Source organism: Onthophagus taurus, chromosome 2, assembly GCF_036711975.1.
Source record: "Onthophagus taurus isolate NC chromosome 2, IU_Otau_3.0, whole genome shotgun sequence".
Taxonomy (NCBI): Eukaryota; Metazoa; Arthropoda; class Insecta; order Coleoptera; family Scarabaeidae; genus Onthophagus; species Onthophagus taurus.
This window is the reverse complement of record NC_091967.1, coordinates 24,800,204-24,817,977: the sequence shown is the minus strand read 5'-3', so window position 1 is coordinate 24,817,977 and position 17,774 is coordinate 24,800,204. Positions and strand designations below refer to the sequence as shown.

Here is a 17,774-nt window from a genome sequence, read left to right as displayed (position 1 = left end):
ACGATTTGTAGACGATGTGGAGGAGGATGTAAGAATGTTGGAAGTTAGGGGTGTGAGAGGATGGGTGCAAGATAAACAAGTTTGGAACGAACTGATAAGCCAGACCAAGGTTCACAACTAGCTGAAGAGCCAAGCATAGTAATGAAATTTACGTGAATTTCTTAAATTGATAGTTTTATGTTTGAAAAAGCTTTTGAAAAATAGATGAGGGCAGAAATAATTATTTATAAGTTTACAGGCCAAAATAAAATACTTTTTTTCACAAATCTCTTTATTATCAATAAAACACAAATTGAAATAAATTTAGATGTTTATTATCAGATGAATATACTCGTAACAAAATCAGTCAAAAAAAAGTACACTCAACAAAAAACACTTCACACTTTTTAATATAAAAGTCTTTGCACAACACTCTACAGTTCATCGTGTTCCTAAAACAAAAAAAAAACAACATATTAATCATTTTCAACACAACAAAAACTTAGACATTTACCTCTACAACAGGTGGTACTTTTTCATCTTCCTCATCTTCATCAAAGTCATCATCTTCATCTGAATCACCATCTTTCTTTTCATTAGCCTCGGAAGCTTCGCGTTCAGCCTTATCTTGTTCCTCCTTCATTTTTTTCTCACCATCTTGCCTATCTTTTAAAGTGGCAAGTGCTGATTTTGCATATTCAAGATCATCGGTGATGAGAACATTATCGAAAATAGTACCAGATTTAACTTGCCACAAATCAAATCCAATCGCGCAGATCTCTTTTTGTTTGTAAAGTTCATCATCAGGAGTGTATTCTGGGTTGGAAATTTCCGGATGAATCCAAGCACCTTTATAAGCGGGGTTATCAATGTGTTTTGGAGACCATTCACCTTTATAATCAGGATTATCAATCATGGGTGGTTCCCATTCGCCATCCATTTCATCATCCCAATCATCGGGTTTTGATGCACTTGGGTCTGGGATGTGTTCAGGTTTATCCCAATCTTCAGGTTTTTTGTCATCAGGATCGGGAATTGTGGCCCTATCATCCCAATCTTCTGGTTTTTTCGCTTCCGGATCTTTAATTTTCTTTGGTGGTAATAAATCCCAATCAGCCTCCAATTCTCCACTTTCAACTTTTTCACCATCAATTTGAACCTCGTATGTATTATCAGGTTTAATAATCAACGTGTAAGCGTGCGTGTATACGTCATCTTTACAACGAATATCTTTGTTGATTAAAACATTTTTATCCTTGTAATTAAGGATAACGTGAACTTTTTTCGTTCCTGGACCACAAATATCCGGTCCAAACATAAGTCTGTATGGTGATTCGCCATGCATATCTTCCGAATTTAACGAACAATCAAAAACTTTTACATAACCACCACCGCAATCGATAGACTGCTCGTGTTTAACAGTAAATTGAACGACCAAATTGCGACCTTCTGTTGCGAATGGTTTAAATTTACGGCTGAGGGCATAGAATCTCGCATCTTGAGATGTTTGGATACCTAAAAGAAAAATTTTATTTAGTTGTTTTGATAAAAAATTGGCGAGAAAACATTAACGAGTAATTTTTTTAATCTTGACAGTAATCTTTATTATCTTAAGTAAATATTGTAAAATAAGCGGATATAAGCGTTTTTAAAGAGATTAGTGATAATAATAACAGAATAAATGAACTTTTTATCTTATCTTGATGTAATAAAAACTGTGGAAGTTGTAACACAGCCACAAAAGAGGTTTAAAATTTGTGTAGCGAAGGAAAAACAAACATTTTTATAATCGTATGGTGGTAAGTAATACAATTGATTTCATTAAAATTAATATTACTTAATAAACGTATATTTAAATTATTCATAATAAATAATTTTCTTTTATTTAATGAAAATAAACACAAATTAAAGCAAAAATAGTACTATAGAAGTTGTTATAGAAATTAAAACGCACAAAAATCCTGAATAATATTGACTTATTTCTTTGGTATAGAGGGTGAAAATATTCGTCTATACGTGATAAAATAAATATAATGTGCTGTCTAATTTGAAATCGGTTCAGGATATCGTTCAGCCGAAACCCGTCGGTTTATATTTTTTGTTAACCCAAATAATTTAGTATAAAAAATTGTTTAACACTATTAGTTTTTCCGGAAATGGGTCAACTGTTTTTTTTTAATGGAACACCTATACGTTATAACATTTTCTGATAGAGCTAAAAAATACGAATCCAATGATACCTCGCAATCCAGTATTGGTTATTATTTTTTATGATATTAATTAATAAAATTCAGGTAAAATGTAGTTCACGCAACATTGCGATCCGATTGTGTTCATATGGTTTTATAGGTAGTTTTTAAGGCTGTTTATACAGGGTGTGATTTAAAGTTTTGACATTCGAAGGTAACTTGTTATAGAAGTTTACACCGCGATAATCTACTACCTGTTGCGTCACCTTTAAGCGATGTAACGGTATTTCGAAAAGTGTCTTATTACGCGTATTATATTCATGTAATTGTGAATTTATTCTGAAATTGGCTTTATTTTTATGTACATAATTTAAGCACGCTAATAGGTACGTACAGGGAATGGTAAGTATATTATGTTTACAAAAGATGCTTTACTACTGTCTTGATTTTTCAAATTATCAATAGCACACACACATCGTTTTTGTAGCACAAACACTCTCCTCGCACCAACCGCAGACCCCCACACGGCAATAGAATGGAAGCAGGAAAAATAGGCCATTTTCGCAACCTCCATCGTGGCACACAGAATCAGTCTTCGCACAAGGAAAACCGCACTTACTAAGCGCCCGCACAAAACATCAATATGATCATTCCAGTTTAATGCAGGATCAGTCAAAATTCCTCTTATCTCCTTTGTGGAAAAAGTTCATAACTTGTGTTTTTTCATTATTCAATAACAATCTATTAGCCTGTAGCCAATCAGAAGCTGAGTCCAAAGTCTGAGACTTTGGACTCAGCCCCATTTGACGGTCCCCGTACAATAAAAGTGGTGTCATCCGCATACAAACATGTGGTTACCCCCTCTACACTTTTTGGTACGTCGTTAATGTAGATAATAAATAATGGTGGCCCAAGTATGGATCCTTGAGGCACACCATACTTACACTCCTTCACATTCGAGAGATCACCACATTTAATACACTGATATCGCTAGGCAAGGTACGATTTTAGAAGATTATATATGCTTACTTTGATACCATAATAATGAAGTTTGGTGATCAAAATGGAATGATCCACCGTATCAAAGGCGCGACTCAGATCACAACAAATTATTTTAGATTTCTCATGATTGTCATGGGCATCCGTGAGATCTTTGACGATTCTAATAATTGCGGTGGCAGTTGATTTACCCTCTCTATATATAAGTAGTGAACAAGGTGACGCTTAACAAGCTCCTCAAAAATTTTAGAAAAAACCGGCAGCAGGGCTATGGCCCTGTAGTTTTCGTATTTGTGATCATCCCCTTTTTTATACAGAGTGTATCTGAATGACTGCAACAAACTTCAAAGGGTGATTTCTCTAACTCGAATAAGTTTTTTTTCCGCTACCTTATTGATTCGAGTTAGAGGAATTTCACTGTATGTTCATTAACATTTTTTTTGGTTATTGGATTAGCAATCATATGTCAAAGATTGATGGTGAGCTAATAAATCACCTGTATAACAAACTCAACTGTAAGATCAATTTATCCCAAGGAGATATCCCAAATGTTTGAGAACATCACAAACACTTCCAAACTTGTTCATCTCACGTCTGTCGTGACCTTCAGTCTTCTTAGGTCCTGCTCTACATCGTCCATAAAGCGACGAAGATAATTCTTGTGGTACTTTTTGTGTCCATTCTACATGCCAATCCATCTCAACTTTTGCACTGTGAATTTTCTTCTCCTAAATCCGGTTTGATATTCACATATCTCTATCATAATCTTTTCTGGATATGGATTGATTGTTGGTTTAGTATATTCATGAATATCAGGATATGATACATAACAGTAATATTTTTTGGTAGTTTTGACAGTACAGCTTGTGTCATTTCTTGTATATAGAGTATATTATTGCCATGTTGGTATACATTCCTCTTTCCTTAACTTTTTAATCAATACATATAAAGTTTCCTGGAGACTCACTTCTATTTCAGAATAGTTCTGGCAAGATATTATCAATGTCGAATGTTTTTCTCATTTTTAATGCAGTTATTGCATTACGAGATTTACGAGTTTCTCCGTTAGTTCATGTACTCTTTTTCATTTACCACTGTTTCAATACTCAACCTCGATTATCAGTGTCAAAAACATTAAAATAGAAGACTACTAGTTGCTGGTTTTCTGCTTTGCCATAGATGTCCATAATGTGAAATTGAACAATTGCGCCATCAACATATATAAAAAGTTAAACTAACACTAGACCTAGAACCGTTCGGGTTTCGTTTCTGAAGAAGGTTGTAACATGGCTTAACCCGAAAGTTTCTAGTTCTAGTGTTAGTGTACTCTAGTGTCTGTTTAATTAACATCGGCCATGAAAGCCTTTGTACTTGTAAAGGTTATTTCTGTAAGTCGTGGCATAATTTTAATGACAAATACTAGAGTCAAAATGATGACGATTCGTGTAGAAATTTTTGGTCTAAACCCATAACTGGCTAAGATATAGGCCGTCAAAGTTAAGAAATTTTTAAACATGTTCTTAAATATTTTTAATATGGTTTGTCTAAGATAAAATTTGGCAAACAGTACAATGTTGTCATGAGAAATCGTTTAAGATCACGCATTTAGGTAAGGTCGTGGCACGACTTACCTTTGGATATTCTGAAATGTTTAAACTCTTGCTATCAGCAGTACTATCAGTGCTACAGTCTGCCACAAAATCGAAAATGTTTTCTTCTAGTTGGGGTGTACGAATTGAGCCCTCTGATTCTCGTTATTTTCATACTTTTGTCTTAAATTTTCTGTCTCACATAAATATTTTTCGATATATAGAAATTTTTTTCTATCAGGTTGTCTTTACTTACAATTTGTTTCCATAGGCAACTACGATTAATAAAAACATTCCAAAATCGAGGTTGCATCTTATTGCAAATATCTCAAAAACGATGTGTCTAATCAAAAATTTCTAAGAGTGAAAATAATTTTAAAATGAAATAGGCTTTTAGAATCAGTTGGTAAATTTAAGGGTTTATGACAAAATAAGAAACTTTTAAAGAAACAACCTTTGTGAACATCTGTATAGCATCGATTTCCTGGCTCGATATTTTCAATAGTGATCTTAAACGATTTCTTATGATAACATTGCACTGTTTGCCAAATTTAGTCTTTCTAAGATCAACCATATTGAAAATGTTTGAAAATTTCTTAACTTTGAAGGCCCATATCTTAGCCATTTATGGGTTTAAAACACCTGTATGTACAAAAAGTCTTACAAAAAAATGATAACTAACCCATCTGTATCAGAACTGTTCGAGAAGAGTTTATTACCTTAGCTAGCTTAAGACATTATCACAAAACGTATTGGCGGTATCCTTTCAAAATTTTTTTTAGTTTTAATAGGAATCACAATCAAAATGACCACCTCTTGATAAATTTATCCAATAGATCTAACTCTTAGCCAATGAGAGCGCTTAAAACCGCCGTACCCGTAGTAGGTAGACCCTAGATAGTTTATCAGGACGATGGTAAAAGTGGACCTTATCCTTATACAGGACAGGGTTATAATGTGTTTACATGGACGCCTACAGATTAATGACAGTATTTCAAAAACGGGGTTGTATTTTTTTGTGAATAACTCTAAAACGATGCGTCTAATCAAAAGTTTCTAAGAGTAAAAATAATTTTTAAATGAAATAGGCTTTTAGAATCAGTTGGAAAATTTAAGGGTTTACGACATAATAAGAGTAAAGCAATTGATCCTGTGCTTGCACCTTTTCAAAAGTGATCTTAAACGATTTCTTATGATAACATTGCACTGTTGGCCAAATTTCATCATTCTAAGACAAACAATATTGAAAATATTTAAGAAAATGTTAAAAATTTCTTAATTTTGAAGGCCCATATCTTAGACATTTATGTGTTTAGACTTAGACCAAACATTTTTACACGAATTGTCATCATTGTGTGATTAAAATTATGCCACAACTTACAGAAACATCCTGTATGTCTCAAGTAACCTCTAAATCATACTTTTGTGATTTTTTTTGCTTAAGAAAACATTTGCCTAAAAAATTGATTTTTGTAACACACCTCACCAGAAATTCTAAGATTTCTGTAACTACTTTTTGTTTCATTTTTTATCCATTGTATATGCAGGTTTTTTGACCTTGAAGTTAAAAAAAACATAAAATATCATTTTCACAAAAACAAAAACTCATTTTCGTAGAAAACTTTACCCGACTTCTATCGAACAAAGGGGTAATTCCAAATATAAAGTCAAAAATTTGTAAAAAGTGTAGTTACTGGAAAGACCATAAAGAAATATGTGATATAAACCATGTCGGATCTTCAGGAAAAATAGAAGTGGACTCCGTCGTAGAGATGTTTCAACGATCCGAAGAAAAACATAATTTGAACTACTGCTTTTACGTAGGAGACGGAGACAGCAAAACCTTCAAAGGTATTATGGACGCTCAGCCCTATGATAGTGTAATAGTAACCAAAAAAGAATGCGTCGATCACGTTCAGAAACGAATGGACACACGGTTACGAAATCTAAAAAGAAACACCCGCGGATTAAGAGGCAAAGGATAATTAACAGGAAAATTAATTGATGAACTTTCCTTATATTATTGATTGGCTATTCGCAGAAATTGCGATTTCGTGAAGGATATGAAAAAAGAGATCTGGGCTACTTTGTATCATAAAATTTCAACAGATGAAACTCCAAAGCATGACAATCGTCCAGTTGGTGCGGACTCGTGGTGTTCCTGGCAAAAAGCGTATGCTTTGTCAGAAATCGATGAGTACACTCACAAGCCAGCAATCGGCAATGATGTTTTCAACGCAGTGAAACCTGTGTACGAAGAACTATCAAGGGAAGATCTTTTGACAAGATATTTAGGTGGATATACGTATTGCGTTATGGTCTATCGCACCAAAAACTATTCATAGTGACAAGAAAGTGGTTGACATTGCGTCTGATATAGCTGCTTGCAATTTTAATGACGGTCTTACAAGCATTATGGAAATAATGCAAGCACTGAAATTAACAATTGGAAGATCGTGCTTCGACTTTTGTCATGAAACGGATTTAAATCGCATTACTCGCGCTGAGCGCTCCATGACTGCTGAAGCTAAAGAAGCTCGTAGAAGCCTACTGTCAGACAGAAAAGCTGCAGAAGATGAAAATAAGCTATCTAGAAAAAATATACAATTTTTTACATTCGAAAACTTTAAACACGTGTTTCTGGAAACTACATTTTTCAAATCTGTGCACACGATAACTTCCACATTTTTCAACGGATTTTCAAGATTTTTTTTTCAAAAGTTTGTATTATCTTATTCTAGGTAAGTACGTAGCGCTTTTTCGATATGTCTCAGATTCTCTGTTTTACAACCATTTTTATGTACGTTTTTTATCGATAAATACGACATTCCTTGTGAAATCGTCACCATTTCGTCAAAAATGAATATTTTTTAAAAATCCTACATAGTTCCCTAGTTTTTCAGTTTACTAAAGTAATCGTATTCAAGTTTTAATTATTCGACTTACGCATTAGGAGAAATCCTGCGCACAGTTTGACCCTACACGATTTGCAAGCCGACATTACCGACATCTAGCGGGTGCAATTTTAATAACTGTTAATAAATAAAATATGTATTTAAAACTAGAAAAGTGGCTTATTCACACCCTGCAACCCGTTTTTAGAAAAATTCTTTCGTCTTATTGTAAAAAAATGTTAAAAATACCTATTATTTTCGGGTATTCAAGGTGGCATACCCCCTTAAGGAGATTCATGAGATCTTTTATAATCTTTTATTAATTAGTCAATGAGAGAAGTTATTAAAACGAAAAAAATAAATAAATTTGAGCAATCTGTCTAAGCTCAATAGCATTTTGTGTATTGTAACTGATAGAGATAAGAATAACTACAATATATGGATTTGTTTTATTCCTTTTCATATTCATAGATAATAATTCAGATATCATAATTATGAAAGTTTATACTGAGGTGATTAAATAATATTGTAAATTACCTAGAATTAATGAAATAAGACCTGAATTTGATATTATTTTAGGAATATTGATGTGCTTAGATTAGAATTAAAAATTGAAAAAAAAATTTAGTTCAAAAACATTGCAAAAAAACGTATTATTCAAATAGTTTCTTATCTTTCTCATTATTTCTCTATTTAAAGGATTACTCATATTGCTATGAATATTAAAATAGTTCTAGAACTTTACTAGCTATTCATGATTACAATATTTATATCATATTTTTTCTTCCCCAACATTAAGGTCATTTTTTATCTTTATCATTACTTCATTAATAAGTAATACATCATAGCTTGTTAGCATTTTAAAATGTTGATTACATAAATGCATTGATAAGACAAAATAATATTAATTTCTTATTTTTAAAAATTTGTAAAAAAAGTACAACATATGCAACCAAATGTACAAAGACAAGGACATTAAAATGCATTACTATAATTAAATAATAAAAAATTTAAAAGTTTCATTTTCAAAGTTCATTCAACTTTTAAAAATTAAATAAAATACCAAAAATAAAAATTCCTTTTCAAGAATGCTATTACCTTTATCATCGGTTTCGTCGTTATAAAACTTTCCTGCAGTTGCGACGAATTTTCCAAATTCTTTGCCCTCGTGTTTGCTATACACCCAATTCTTCTCCCACGAATCTAAAACGCATTAATACCCATGAAAATGAATCTTATACTTCGTGATAAACGAAAATTTTTCGATTTATTAATTAACTTACCATCGTTGAATTTCTCTTCGAGAAAAACTTCTGCTGACGTCGCATATATACAGCCCAAAATCAACCCAAACAACAAGTAACCCTTCATTATTATTTTATAAATTATTCTATATAAAACTGAAAAATGTTTTCTCGAACAGTAATACCGAGAAAATCGATACCGCGTTTACTGCTTTTTTCAATAACTTACTATTAATATGATTTTACTTTTCTAATAAAAACGAAAACCGTCTTTTACGTTCTGAACAACACGAACTCCACGATGCGATTGTTAGCGGATCCGAACGGTTCGGTGAATGTCTATGACAGTTTAACCGGTCGACAGATGGAACAATCTGATTGGTCGATTTTACTTGTCAACAACGTAATCAAAGACGTCACTTATACCTTGCGTTTTCATTCCGTTTAATCGAGTACGAGTGAGAAAGATAGATACATACGTAGGTGTTAGATTGTTTGGTTCGATGTACAGTTGGAGACGTTTGATTGGTTAGTGACGTGACAATATTTTCGGCGCGGAAATGAATTTATTCAAATTAATCTTTTAGTGTAATAAATCAAGTTTTTACATAACTTTTTTATCATAGAAAGTGAAGCTTGGATTTAATTGATTTGAAAATGAAATTATTAAATCTAAAATTTAATTTACAATATGATAATTCGAAATTTCAATAAAATTAAATCATTTTTAGGTTAGTCTACACTAAAAAAATTTTGCTGAACTTGTTCCTTAATTATGAATACTATAATTTCCATCAAATTTTATACTTATTATATGGCATCCAAATATTTAACTTAAATTTAATAAATATAATAGTATTTGAAAAAACAACATAATACATAATTGTGTTGATAATCTAAACATAGTGATATACAGCTTATTTGATACAGTCCATAGTTCAAAATCAAAAAAATTTGAACGTAATTGTTAAGAATAATACTTGTAAATTAAGTAAAAAACTTCATTTATTAAACAAACTGGTTTTTAACATGATGGCCATTATGGTTATAATTTCTGGTGCATTTGTGAAGTGATACATTGCCACATTATGGCGATAATTGAATAAAAATGAAATTAATAAGAAAACTGATAAGATTTGTCAACTTATTTGGATCCCAGATACAAAATAAACTTTTTTGATGCTCATTTAACTAATGAAGCAACTCTAAAAAGAGGATACTTTAATTACAAACTGGCGGATCCTTCAAGAAATTAATTTTGTAGCGAAATTATCGATGAAAATTGCAACATCGAAAATTTTATCAAAACTTCAAATATTGTTTTCTCAAAAACTGAAAGTTATTTTTCAAAACAGCTTGGTTCATTGGAAAAAGGACACTTTTATTAATACTTTGGGAAATTTTCAAACTCATATTCCAAGAAACGAATTTTTAAAACTTAATTGGCGAAAATTGCAAAATTTTAAAAAATTGTCGATCATTTCAAAAATTTATATCTCAAGAACTAAAAGTGATTCTTCAAAACGGCTTGTTGCATTAAAAAGAGGATACTTTAATTAATAATTGGTGCTATTTCCACAAGGATCGTTCAAGAAATTAATTTTATAGCGAATTTTGAAAGTTATCGATGAAAATTGCAACATTGATAATTTTATCAAAACTTCAAATATTGTTTTCTCAAAAACTAAAAGTTATATTTCAAAATGGCTTGGTTCATTGGAAAAAGGACACTTTTATTAATACTTTGGGAAATTTTCAAACTCATATTCCAAGAAACGAATTTTATACGAATTTTTAAAACTTAATTGGCGAAAATTGTAAAATTCGAAAAAATTGTCGTTTATTTCAAAAATTTATTTTTCAAGAACTAAAAGTGATTCTTCAAAACGGCTTGTTGCATTAAAAAGAGTATACTATAATTAATAATTGGTGATATTTCCACAAGGATCCTTCAAGAAATTAATTGTATAGCGAATTTTGAAAGTTATCGATGAAAATTGCAACATTGATAATTTTATCAAAACTTCAAATATTGTTTTCTCAAAAACTAAAAGTTATTTTTCAAAACGGCTTTGTTCATTGGAAAAAGGACACTTTTATTAATAATTTGGAAAATTTTCAAATTCATATTCCAAGAAACGAACTTTATACGAATTTTTAAAACTTAATTGGCGAAAATTGCAAAATTCGAAAAAATTGTCGATTATTTCAAAAATTTATTTCCCAACAACTGAAAGTGATTTTTCAAAACAATATTAAATAATTATTCGTGAGACGATCTTTTTTATAAAAAGAAACAATTTTATTTCATACTAATATTTCGATCGTTTTTTTCGATCTTCATCAGAGTATAACTAAAATACAAAAGCAACTAAAAATAAAAAAAAATCTTAAATAAAAGTTAATTACTTACAAATTATGTTTCTTAAGGAAATAACATAAATGAAACCATAAAACGTTTATAACAATAATTGGAGATGTAAAAAGAGCTTTGTTCGTTGGGACTGCACTACTTGCACTCACTTGCACTAAGCAGTTTAGTGCAGATGTTGTGTGTTCGTTGGGGATAGTGCAGTTTAGTGCAGTTGCACTCATATTGTTCGTTGGGCCATGTGCAGTGCAATTTAGTGCAGCCGGTGCAAGTTAGTGCAGATTTTGTTGCACCTGCTTTCGATTAAGTTCAATAAGTGCAGTTTAATGCAGTGTAACTAAAATGGCGGAATATTTGAAAGCTTATAGTACACTTATAGTACGTTTAAAAATATTAATTACGTTAAATAGTACTTTTGAGAGAACTTATAAGGGTTAGTAGTTTGGTGTAGAAAATATATTTCGCTAATAATTTTCATACTCCTGCCTCCTATATACACAAAAATCCTTAGCCACCCCTAAATGTCATAATATACACATTTCCGACACTTCTCTTGTCAGTGTAACATAAAATGACAGAACATTTAGAAGCGTATTTTGTGATAAATGAAGAAGGAGAAAAAATAATCGAAAAGAATTGTTATTTGATTTTTATAGGTAAGTAGCCATATATTATTATTAATACAGTCAGAAATAAAACCTTATAATAATTAATATTTGTTGTACTAGAGAACACAGTACATTCAATACCAGTCGAGGCAGTTGAAAAAGGCCAAGAATTTTATACTTTTGAAGATGGGTGTACAATACGCTTAAGAACTAGTGATGAAGAAAATAAAGAAAATGAAAAAATGGATTGGGATGATGCAAAAACAAAATTATTACTACATCTATATAAAGAAAAAAAAGTTTAGTTGAAGAACGGAAAATAAAAATTTTAAAGAAAATGTGGAATTTGATAAGCGATAGAATGAAGTGGTACATTGCATTTCCTCTCCAAGTAGAGAACAAATGGAAGAGTCTAGAAAGAGGTTATAAAAACAAAATTTTAATATCAAAGAAAACTGGAAGAGGAAGAAGATCCTGCCCATAAGAAAGGGAATTAGAAGATATTTTATCAAAGCGGCACTCTATACAACCCATTTGTACATTAGGGAGCTCGACAATGGGGAATGTCGTTGATATTAAAGGAAAAAAGCGAAAACAAGATTGTACAATAGAAGAATGCATTGAAGATGAACAAATTGCAGGACCTTCAAACGTTTCGGTTCCTGAAGCCGAAAGATGCTTCACCAACAATAAAAGAACCTCCAATCATTTTAACCGAACAAGTGGTGATACAAGAGAAAACAGAACATCATTTCTGTTCCATCCCAGAACAGAAATCGGGATCGCACCACGACTAGTGAATTAAGCAAAATAAGACAATTGCAAGAAGAAATGTTTAAATTTAAAAAGCAAAATGAAGAAAGAAAATTTAAACAAAGGCAGGAGTTCATTAATGAATTGAAAACTCGTAATGAACTATTAACACAACTGCTAAATAAAAAACAATGAGATTGAATTTTTTATCTATTCATAAATAAATAATTACAAATGTCGTTTCTTAACACTGTTCCTCTATTTCTGTTCTCTTTTTCGTCCTGCGTTGCTGGTTACACATCATCCACTGAATCATGTTGTAGAACATTTATGTTTTCTTCATCGGCCAAATTGTGTAAAACACAACATGCACGAATGAAATGACAAATTCTTTCTGGGCCACGAAGCTTCAGGTGATACAACTGCCGGCATCTTTGTTTCAACAATCCGAACGTGTGTTTAATAGATACACGGCATTGGCTGTGTTTTCTATTGAAGTGTTTCTGTGCCGATGTTAGATGTCCATTATCTTTATATGGCACCATTACACGTTCTGATAATGGATATGCACTATCTCCTAATGTATAGCTATCTATAAAACAAACAGTAGTTGTAAATAAGTAAATATACATGTACTACTGACTGTTAAATAATCTAAATAATTGCCTTCATCATCACTATATAAAAAATTATACAATGGAGAGTTTTGGAAGACACGTGCATCATGAACAGATCCTGGATATCCAATAAATATGTCTATAAATTTTTTTTCATTGCATCTTCCTTGCAATATAATAGAAAAATAATCGTTTCTGTTGCAATAATCGGTCTCTCTTTCTTTTGGCCTATCAATTTTAATATGTGTTCCATCTATTGCACCTGTAATAAGAATAAAAAGCAATTTCTTTAAAATCACATGTTTCTTTTAAAATAAGGAATAACATCCTGAATAGTAACAATATCTATACTTAATTTACAAACCATACAAATAATGGTGAAAACTGACCTATCACACTAGGGAATCCTGAAATTCTTTTATAATACTCCTTGGTATGTTTTTTTTCTTCTTTAGAAGGCCATTTTATAACATCACATGCCATATTACTTAGCCAAAGAGATACTCTTGTTATGATATCATGCAAACTACTTATTGATAGATCGAATCTATCAGCCACATCCCGGAATGACACAGTTTCATGGCCACAAAACCATAAAAAAGCTAAAAAATGCTTTTCCGCCGAAATGTTGCTGTTACCTATCACATGTTTTATTTATTTCAATACTAAAAAGAATCAACTGTTTAATACTATTACCTGCGCTTAATATTTTTTGATAAATTTCACTAACAGTAAATTTATCAATCAAAGCATAGCATACAGCTTTGCTTATTCTAAAATGTGAAAAAAATTCAACTTCTGTGTAACTAGGAACTATCTAAAATCAATTATTTATGAATATCACGATGCCCAAATTATTTTATTTTTACCTCAGTGCAATAATGTCTTATGGTTGTCCTCACGTGCTTGACAACGCTATAAGAACATTTATTAAGTAATTCTATATCACCATCAGATGAATCGCTACTAAAAAAACATTCTGCGAAGAGTTCATTTTCCGCGAGTATTTCGCTGACAATCTCCTGTTGGTCCATTTCAAATATTATACACTTTTGTTTATAAAAATCTGTTCGTTGCGACCACGATTTATACACTTTTCTGACCTGTACTAAGTTGACATGACATTGCACTTACTTACACTTCATTGCACTATGACGTCATACGAGTGCCATGTCGTGCAGAGTAGTGCAGTCCCAGCGACCAAAGCTAAGTTTATGAAAAATAAAACGTGAAAAGTGACAAATATATTGAAATAAACAAATCAGTACTGGTCAATCATATACTTCACAAATAAAATTCATTTATTTTTAATATTTTTATCTATTTGAAAAAGATATGAATAAATGTTACTCAAATTTTCTGTATCTAAGTTACATCTAAAAATTCTTCGTAAAAAGTTGCCCATATAATGTTTTATTTATAATACTCCATCTTTGATAATAAGTGAGATATTCGCGGTTGTCGTTTTTGCAAAATTTTCAGTTTTTGCCGATAGGGTGAAAACAAAAGACGATAGCTGTTCGCAGTTTTCGGCATTAGCAATTATTCGGCAATTATTATGCGGACATCGAAATTGGGACACCTGTACATTGTTTTTACGTTAAGCCTTGCATCTATATACTGGAAAACCTTTCGAACTTGTTTTGAGGTTAAGTTTGAGCACGACATTGCACGGCAGGTCATCATTTGTAACACAAAGAACCTAAGTCAGCGACTTATGTTGTTTCAGCAGTAAACGGCTGTGGCGACATGGCTGTAATTCGGTAACAGTTATCAGCATATAAGTTCTTTCAGCACCAAACAACGGGGTTGAAACTATAGGTATGTTTACATGGATAACTCAAAATTGCCAAAAAGTGTCTCAGCAATAAGCGATTCATATGAAGGAAAAAGTAGTGGGTTTTAGTTCTCAGAACAGAATTTTGAGGTTTTTCACATATTTTTTGAAATAAATGCTAATTTATATATAGTTTTTATATATGAGGACTTCCTAGTATGCTGAGCTCTTACCACCTGTGCCTTCTCTGAAAGCTGCCCTATTGGAACAAGAACATGTTTGATGGCTATAGAGTCATGTAGAAGGATTTTATGTAGGCTGGGAGGCATCCTGTACCAGCCATATAGTTTCACAAGCAGTTTGGCAAGATCATAGGTAAATGTATTTTTCTTGTCATTGTCATAATGAACAATTTGAGGAAGTTGTTTTATAAATACCTGAAGAATAGTTCCAAATCTAGATATTAATCGCTTATCAACTCCTGTAGTTGCAACGACCTCAAAAACTCCCCGGTTATCAAGCTTTGCGTAAATTTGCGTAAAAGCTTTTTCTTACAATTTTAGGTCTCTATATTGTATCCGCCATCTTGTTTTTGAAAAGTTTTTAATTCTGATCCCAGATTTGTAATCAGCACCCCAAAAAATCCCACCAGTACCAAGTTTTATAAAAAAATCAAGAGAAAATGAAAAACTGTTATCAATTTTTAATTGAAGAATTTTTGTTGTATCTTAATTTATGGTTCATTATGGCCCTCCTTTTTTGAATATATTATTAACTGTATCATAATAAAGAAATACTCAAAATTTGAAGTAAATATCTAATAAAAAAAAGTTGCGCGTTAAAATGTAAAGAATTTTTCAATTTGAACAAAGCAAAATCACAATCTCTTATATTCTTCAATCTGACGTTTTCAGTGCTTGAAACTTCTTCCTAAACGTATCAGTGTATGGCGTAATATTCTGCCATTCTTCAAGTAGCGCTTTTTTCAAGTCTTCTTTATTGAATATTTTACACTTTCGTATATTTTGATCCAACATTGCCCATAGACTCTCAATGGGATTCATATCGGGCGACTGTGCTGGTGGTGCCATTAGATGAGGGCAATTCCAAATAAGTCACGACTGTATTTTTTCTGATTTATGTTTTGGATCACATGTTCAGCACTTTAGACCAAATTTCGCTGTTGAACTTGAACATAAACAAGGTACATGTTTTTATTCTCAAGAATAAAAGGCACAAAGAGGATCTGATTTATAACGACATTACAAACTTTAACAATAACAGATATTTCATGAGATTTATGACTGCAGATATATAACCTGTTTTATTAGTTGTTTCTCTCGAACTCAAAAGTCAAAAATGTTAGACTTTGACTTGTCGGTAAAAATAACTTCATTCCAAAACTCTAGGCTCTTCGAAGTATGTTCGACGCTGCAAAGTTAAGCCGACTTACCGAATTTTTTTTTTATTTATAAAGAAAAAGAAAGCTTCTTACTAGCTACTCGCCCATGGAAGTTATGTTGGCCGAACAGTTTCAGCATTGCAAGGTTTTTCTCACTCTTCTTGGATCTCGACAGCCAATTTTGGAGCGGATAACTTTGGATTAGCCTTGATTTTCCGAATAATCAATAGCTCGTCAATTGCGTTGAAAATCTTATTTGGCGCAATTCTCCCCTCATTTACTATACGATTCTCATGCACAAAACTTTCTATAACCTGCTGTACTGTGGATGGACTTAAAATTATCATTTTGGCAATTTTTCTAATATATATAAGATTGCCCATTTTTGAAATGTTTTAAAACCAGTTCACAAATTAAGCAATATTTTAGTTTTTTAATTTGTTTATTATTAAAAACCAATTTCGAGTAATGAATGAAGTTTTTTATTTACAAATATTATTTTCAACAATTACGTTTAAATTTTGTCTAAAAAAATTTCTGTTTAGAATTCACACCTCTTTAGATTTTAAACTATCTTGTTGTTTATGTTAAATCTATGTATGTAGATTAATGTTTAACAACAATTTAGGTATGAAAACTTAAACGAATTTAATTTTCTAAGTCCTTATATAACAGATACATAATAGTAAGTGATGTGATCGTAACTTGTGATCAACATGAAAGCGATCAATTTATGTAAGCACAGTAAAAATGTCATTAATTAATAAAGCAATAAATTCTATTATTAACACCAATACTTTTTATAATCAAGGAAAATTTATAACCAAAGTGAAAAAAATAAATGTTGTTATGATAACAATTACAGAAATATCTAACTTTATTTCGTTTTTATAGGCCAAAATTATAAGTAAAAATTAGCAAAACATCGACCATCTATCGATAGAAAATTAATCAAATTAAGTTGAGTAGTCCACATTCTACGTTGTTGCATATTTGTATGGTATTCTTAAATTGTTTATAATATACTAACAACACATAATTCATAACCAGATATAGCTCAGTTATAACTATATTCTAAGTAGTTAGAAACTGGAAATCCCTAAAACATCAAAATTGAATATTTTTTATTAAAGTCAAAAACTATAGGCGATTGAGAATTATTTTTTAATAATAAATTGTTTATAACGAATCAAAAAGATATAATCCGTAACCAGAACTATATGAACCATTACCATATTCCTGTTAGATGTTGCAAAATCGCCAGAGTACCAAAATTGTTGATTTTCGCTATTAAAGTCTACCATAACATAAAAATTGAAAGTGTTTATATAGAAATTGTTTGTAACGAACCA

General features: G+C 31.3%; 3 protein-coding genes across 4 annotated transcripts in view; 1 reads left to right on the top strand and 2 right to left on the bottom strand.

The window, feature by feature from the left end:
• Positions 1 to 292: 292 nt before the first annotated feature.
• On the bottom strand, positions 293 to 9,229 carry LOC111418461 (calreticulin). The gene is made up of 4 exons (XM_023051004.2): positions 8,934 to 9,229; positions 8,749 to 8,853; positions 494 to 1,494; positions 293 to 431 (listed from the first exon to the last, which is right to left on the bottom strand). Exons 1-4 carry the CDS (start codon positions 9,019 to 9,021, stop codon positions 414 to 416), a joined length of 1,212 nt encoding a protein of 403 aa, XP_022906772.1. The 5' UTR covers positions 9,022 to 9,229; the 3' UTR covers positions 293 to 413.
• Positions 1,717 to 17,774, top strand: part of LOC139429074 (uncharacterized) — a 93,266-nt gene continuing 77,208 nt past the window's right edge. The window contains exon 1 of the mRNA XM_071194550.1: positions 1,717 to 1,778. The gene's annotated coding sequence lies outside the window, so the exon portion shown is untranslated. The remainder of the gene's footprint in view (positions 1,779 to 17,774) is intronic.
• On the bottom strand, positions 12,639 to 14,504 carry LOC111413853 (putative nuclease HARBI1). Of its 2 annotated transcripts, XM_071194545.1 has the most exons (5): positions 14,113 to 14,502; positions 13,940 to 14,060; positions 13,633 to 13,881; positions 13,270 to 13,505; positions 12,639 to 13,218 (listed from the first exon to the last, which is right to left on the bottom strand). In XM_071194545.1, exons 1-5 carry the CDS (start codon positions 14,275 to 14,277, stop codon positions 13,204 to 13,206), a joined length of 786 nt encoding a protein of 261 aa, XP_071050646.1. In that variant the 5' UTR covers positions 14,278 to 14,502; the 3' UTR covers positions 12,639 to 13,203. The 2 variants fall into 2 exon arrangements, with proteins under 2 accessions (XP_071050646.1, XP_022900743.2); XM_023044975.2 differs by having other exon boundaries at positions 12,639 to 13,505; positions 14,113 to 14,504.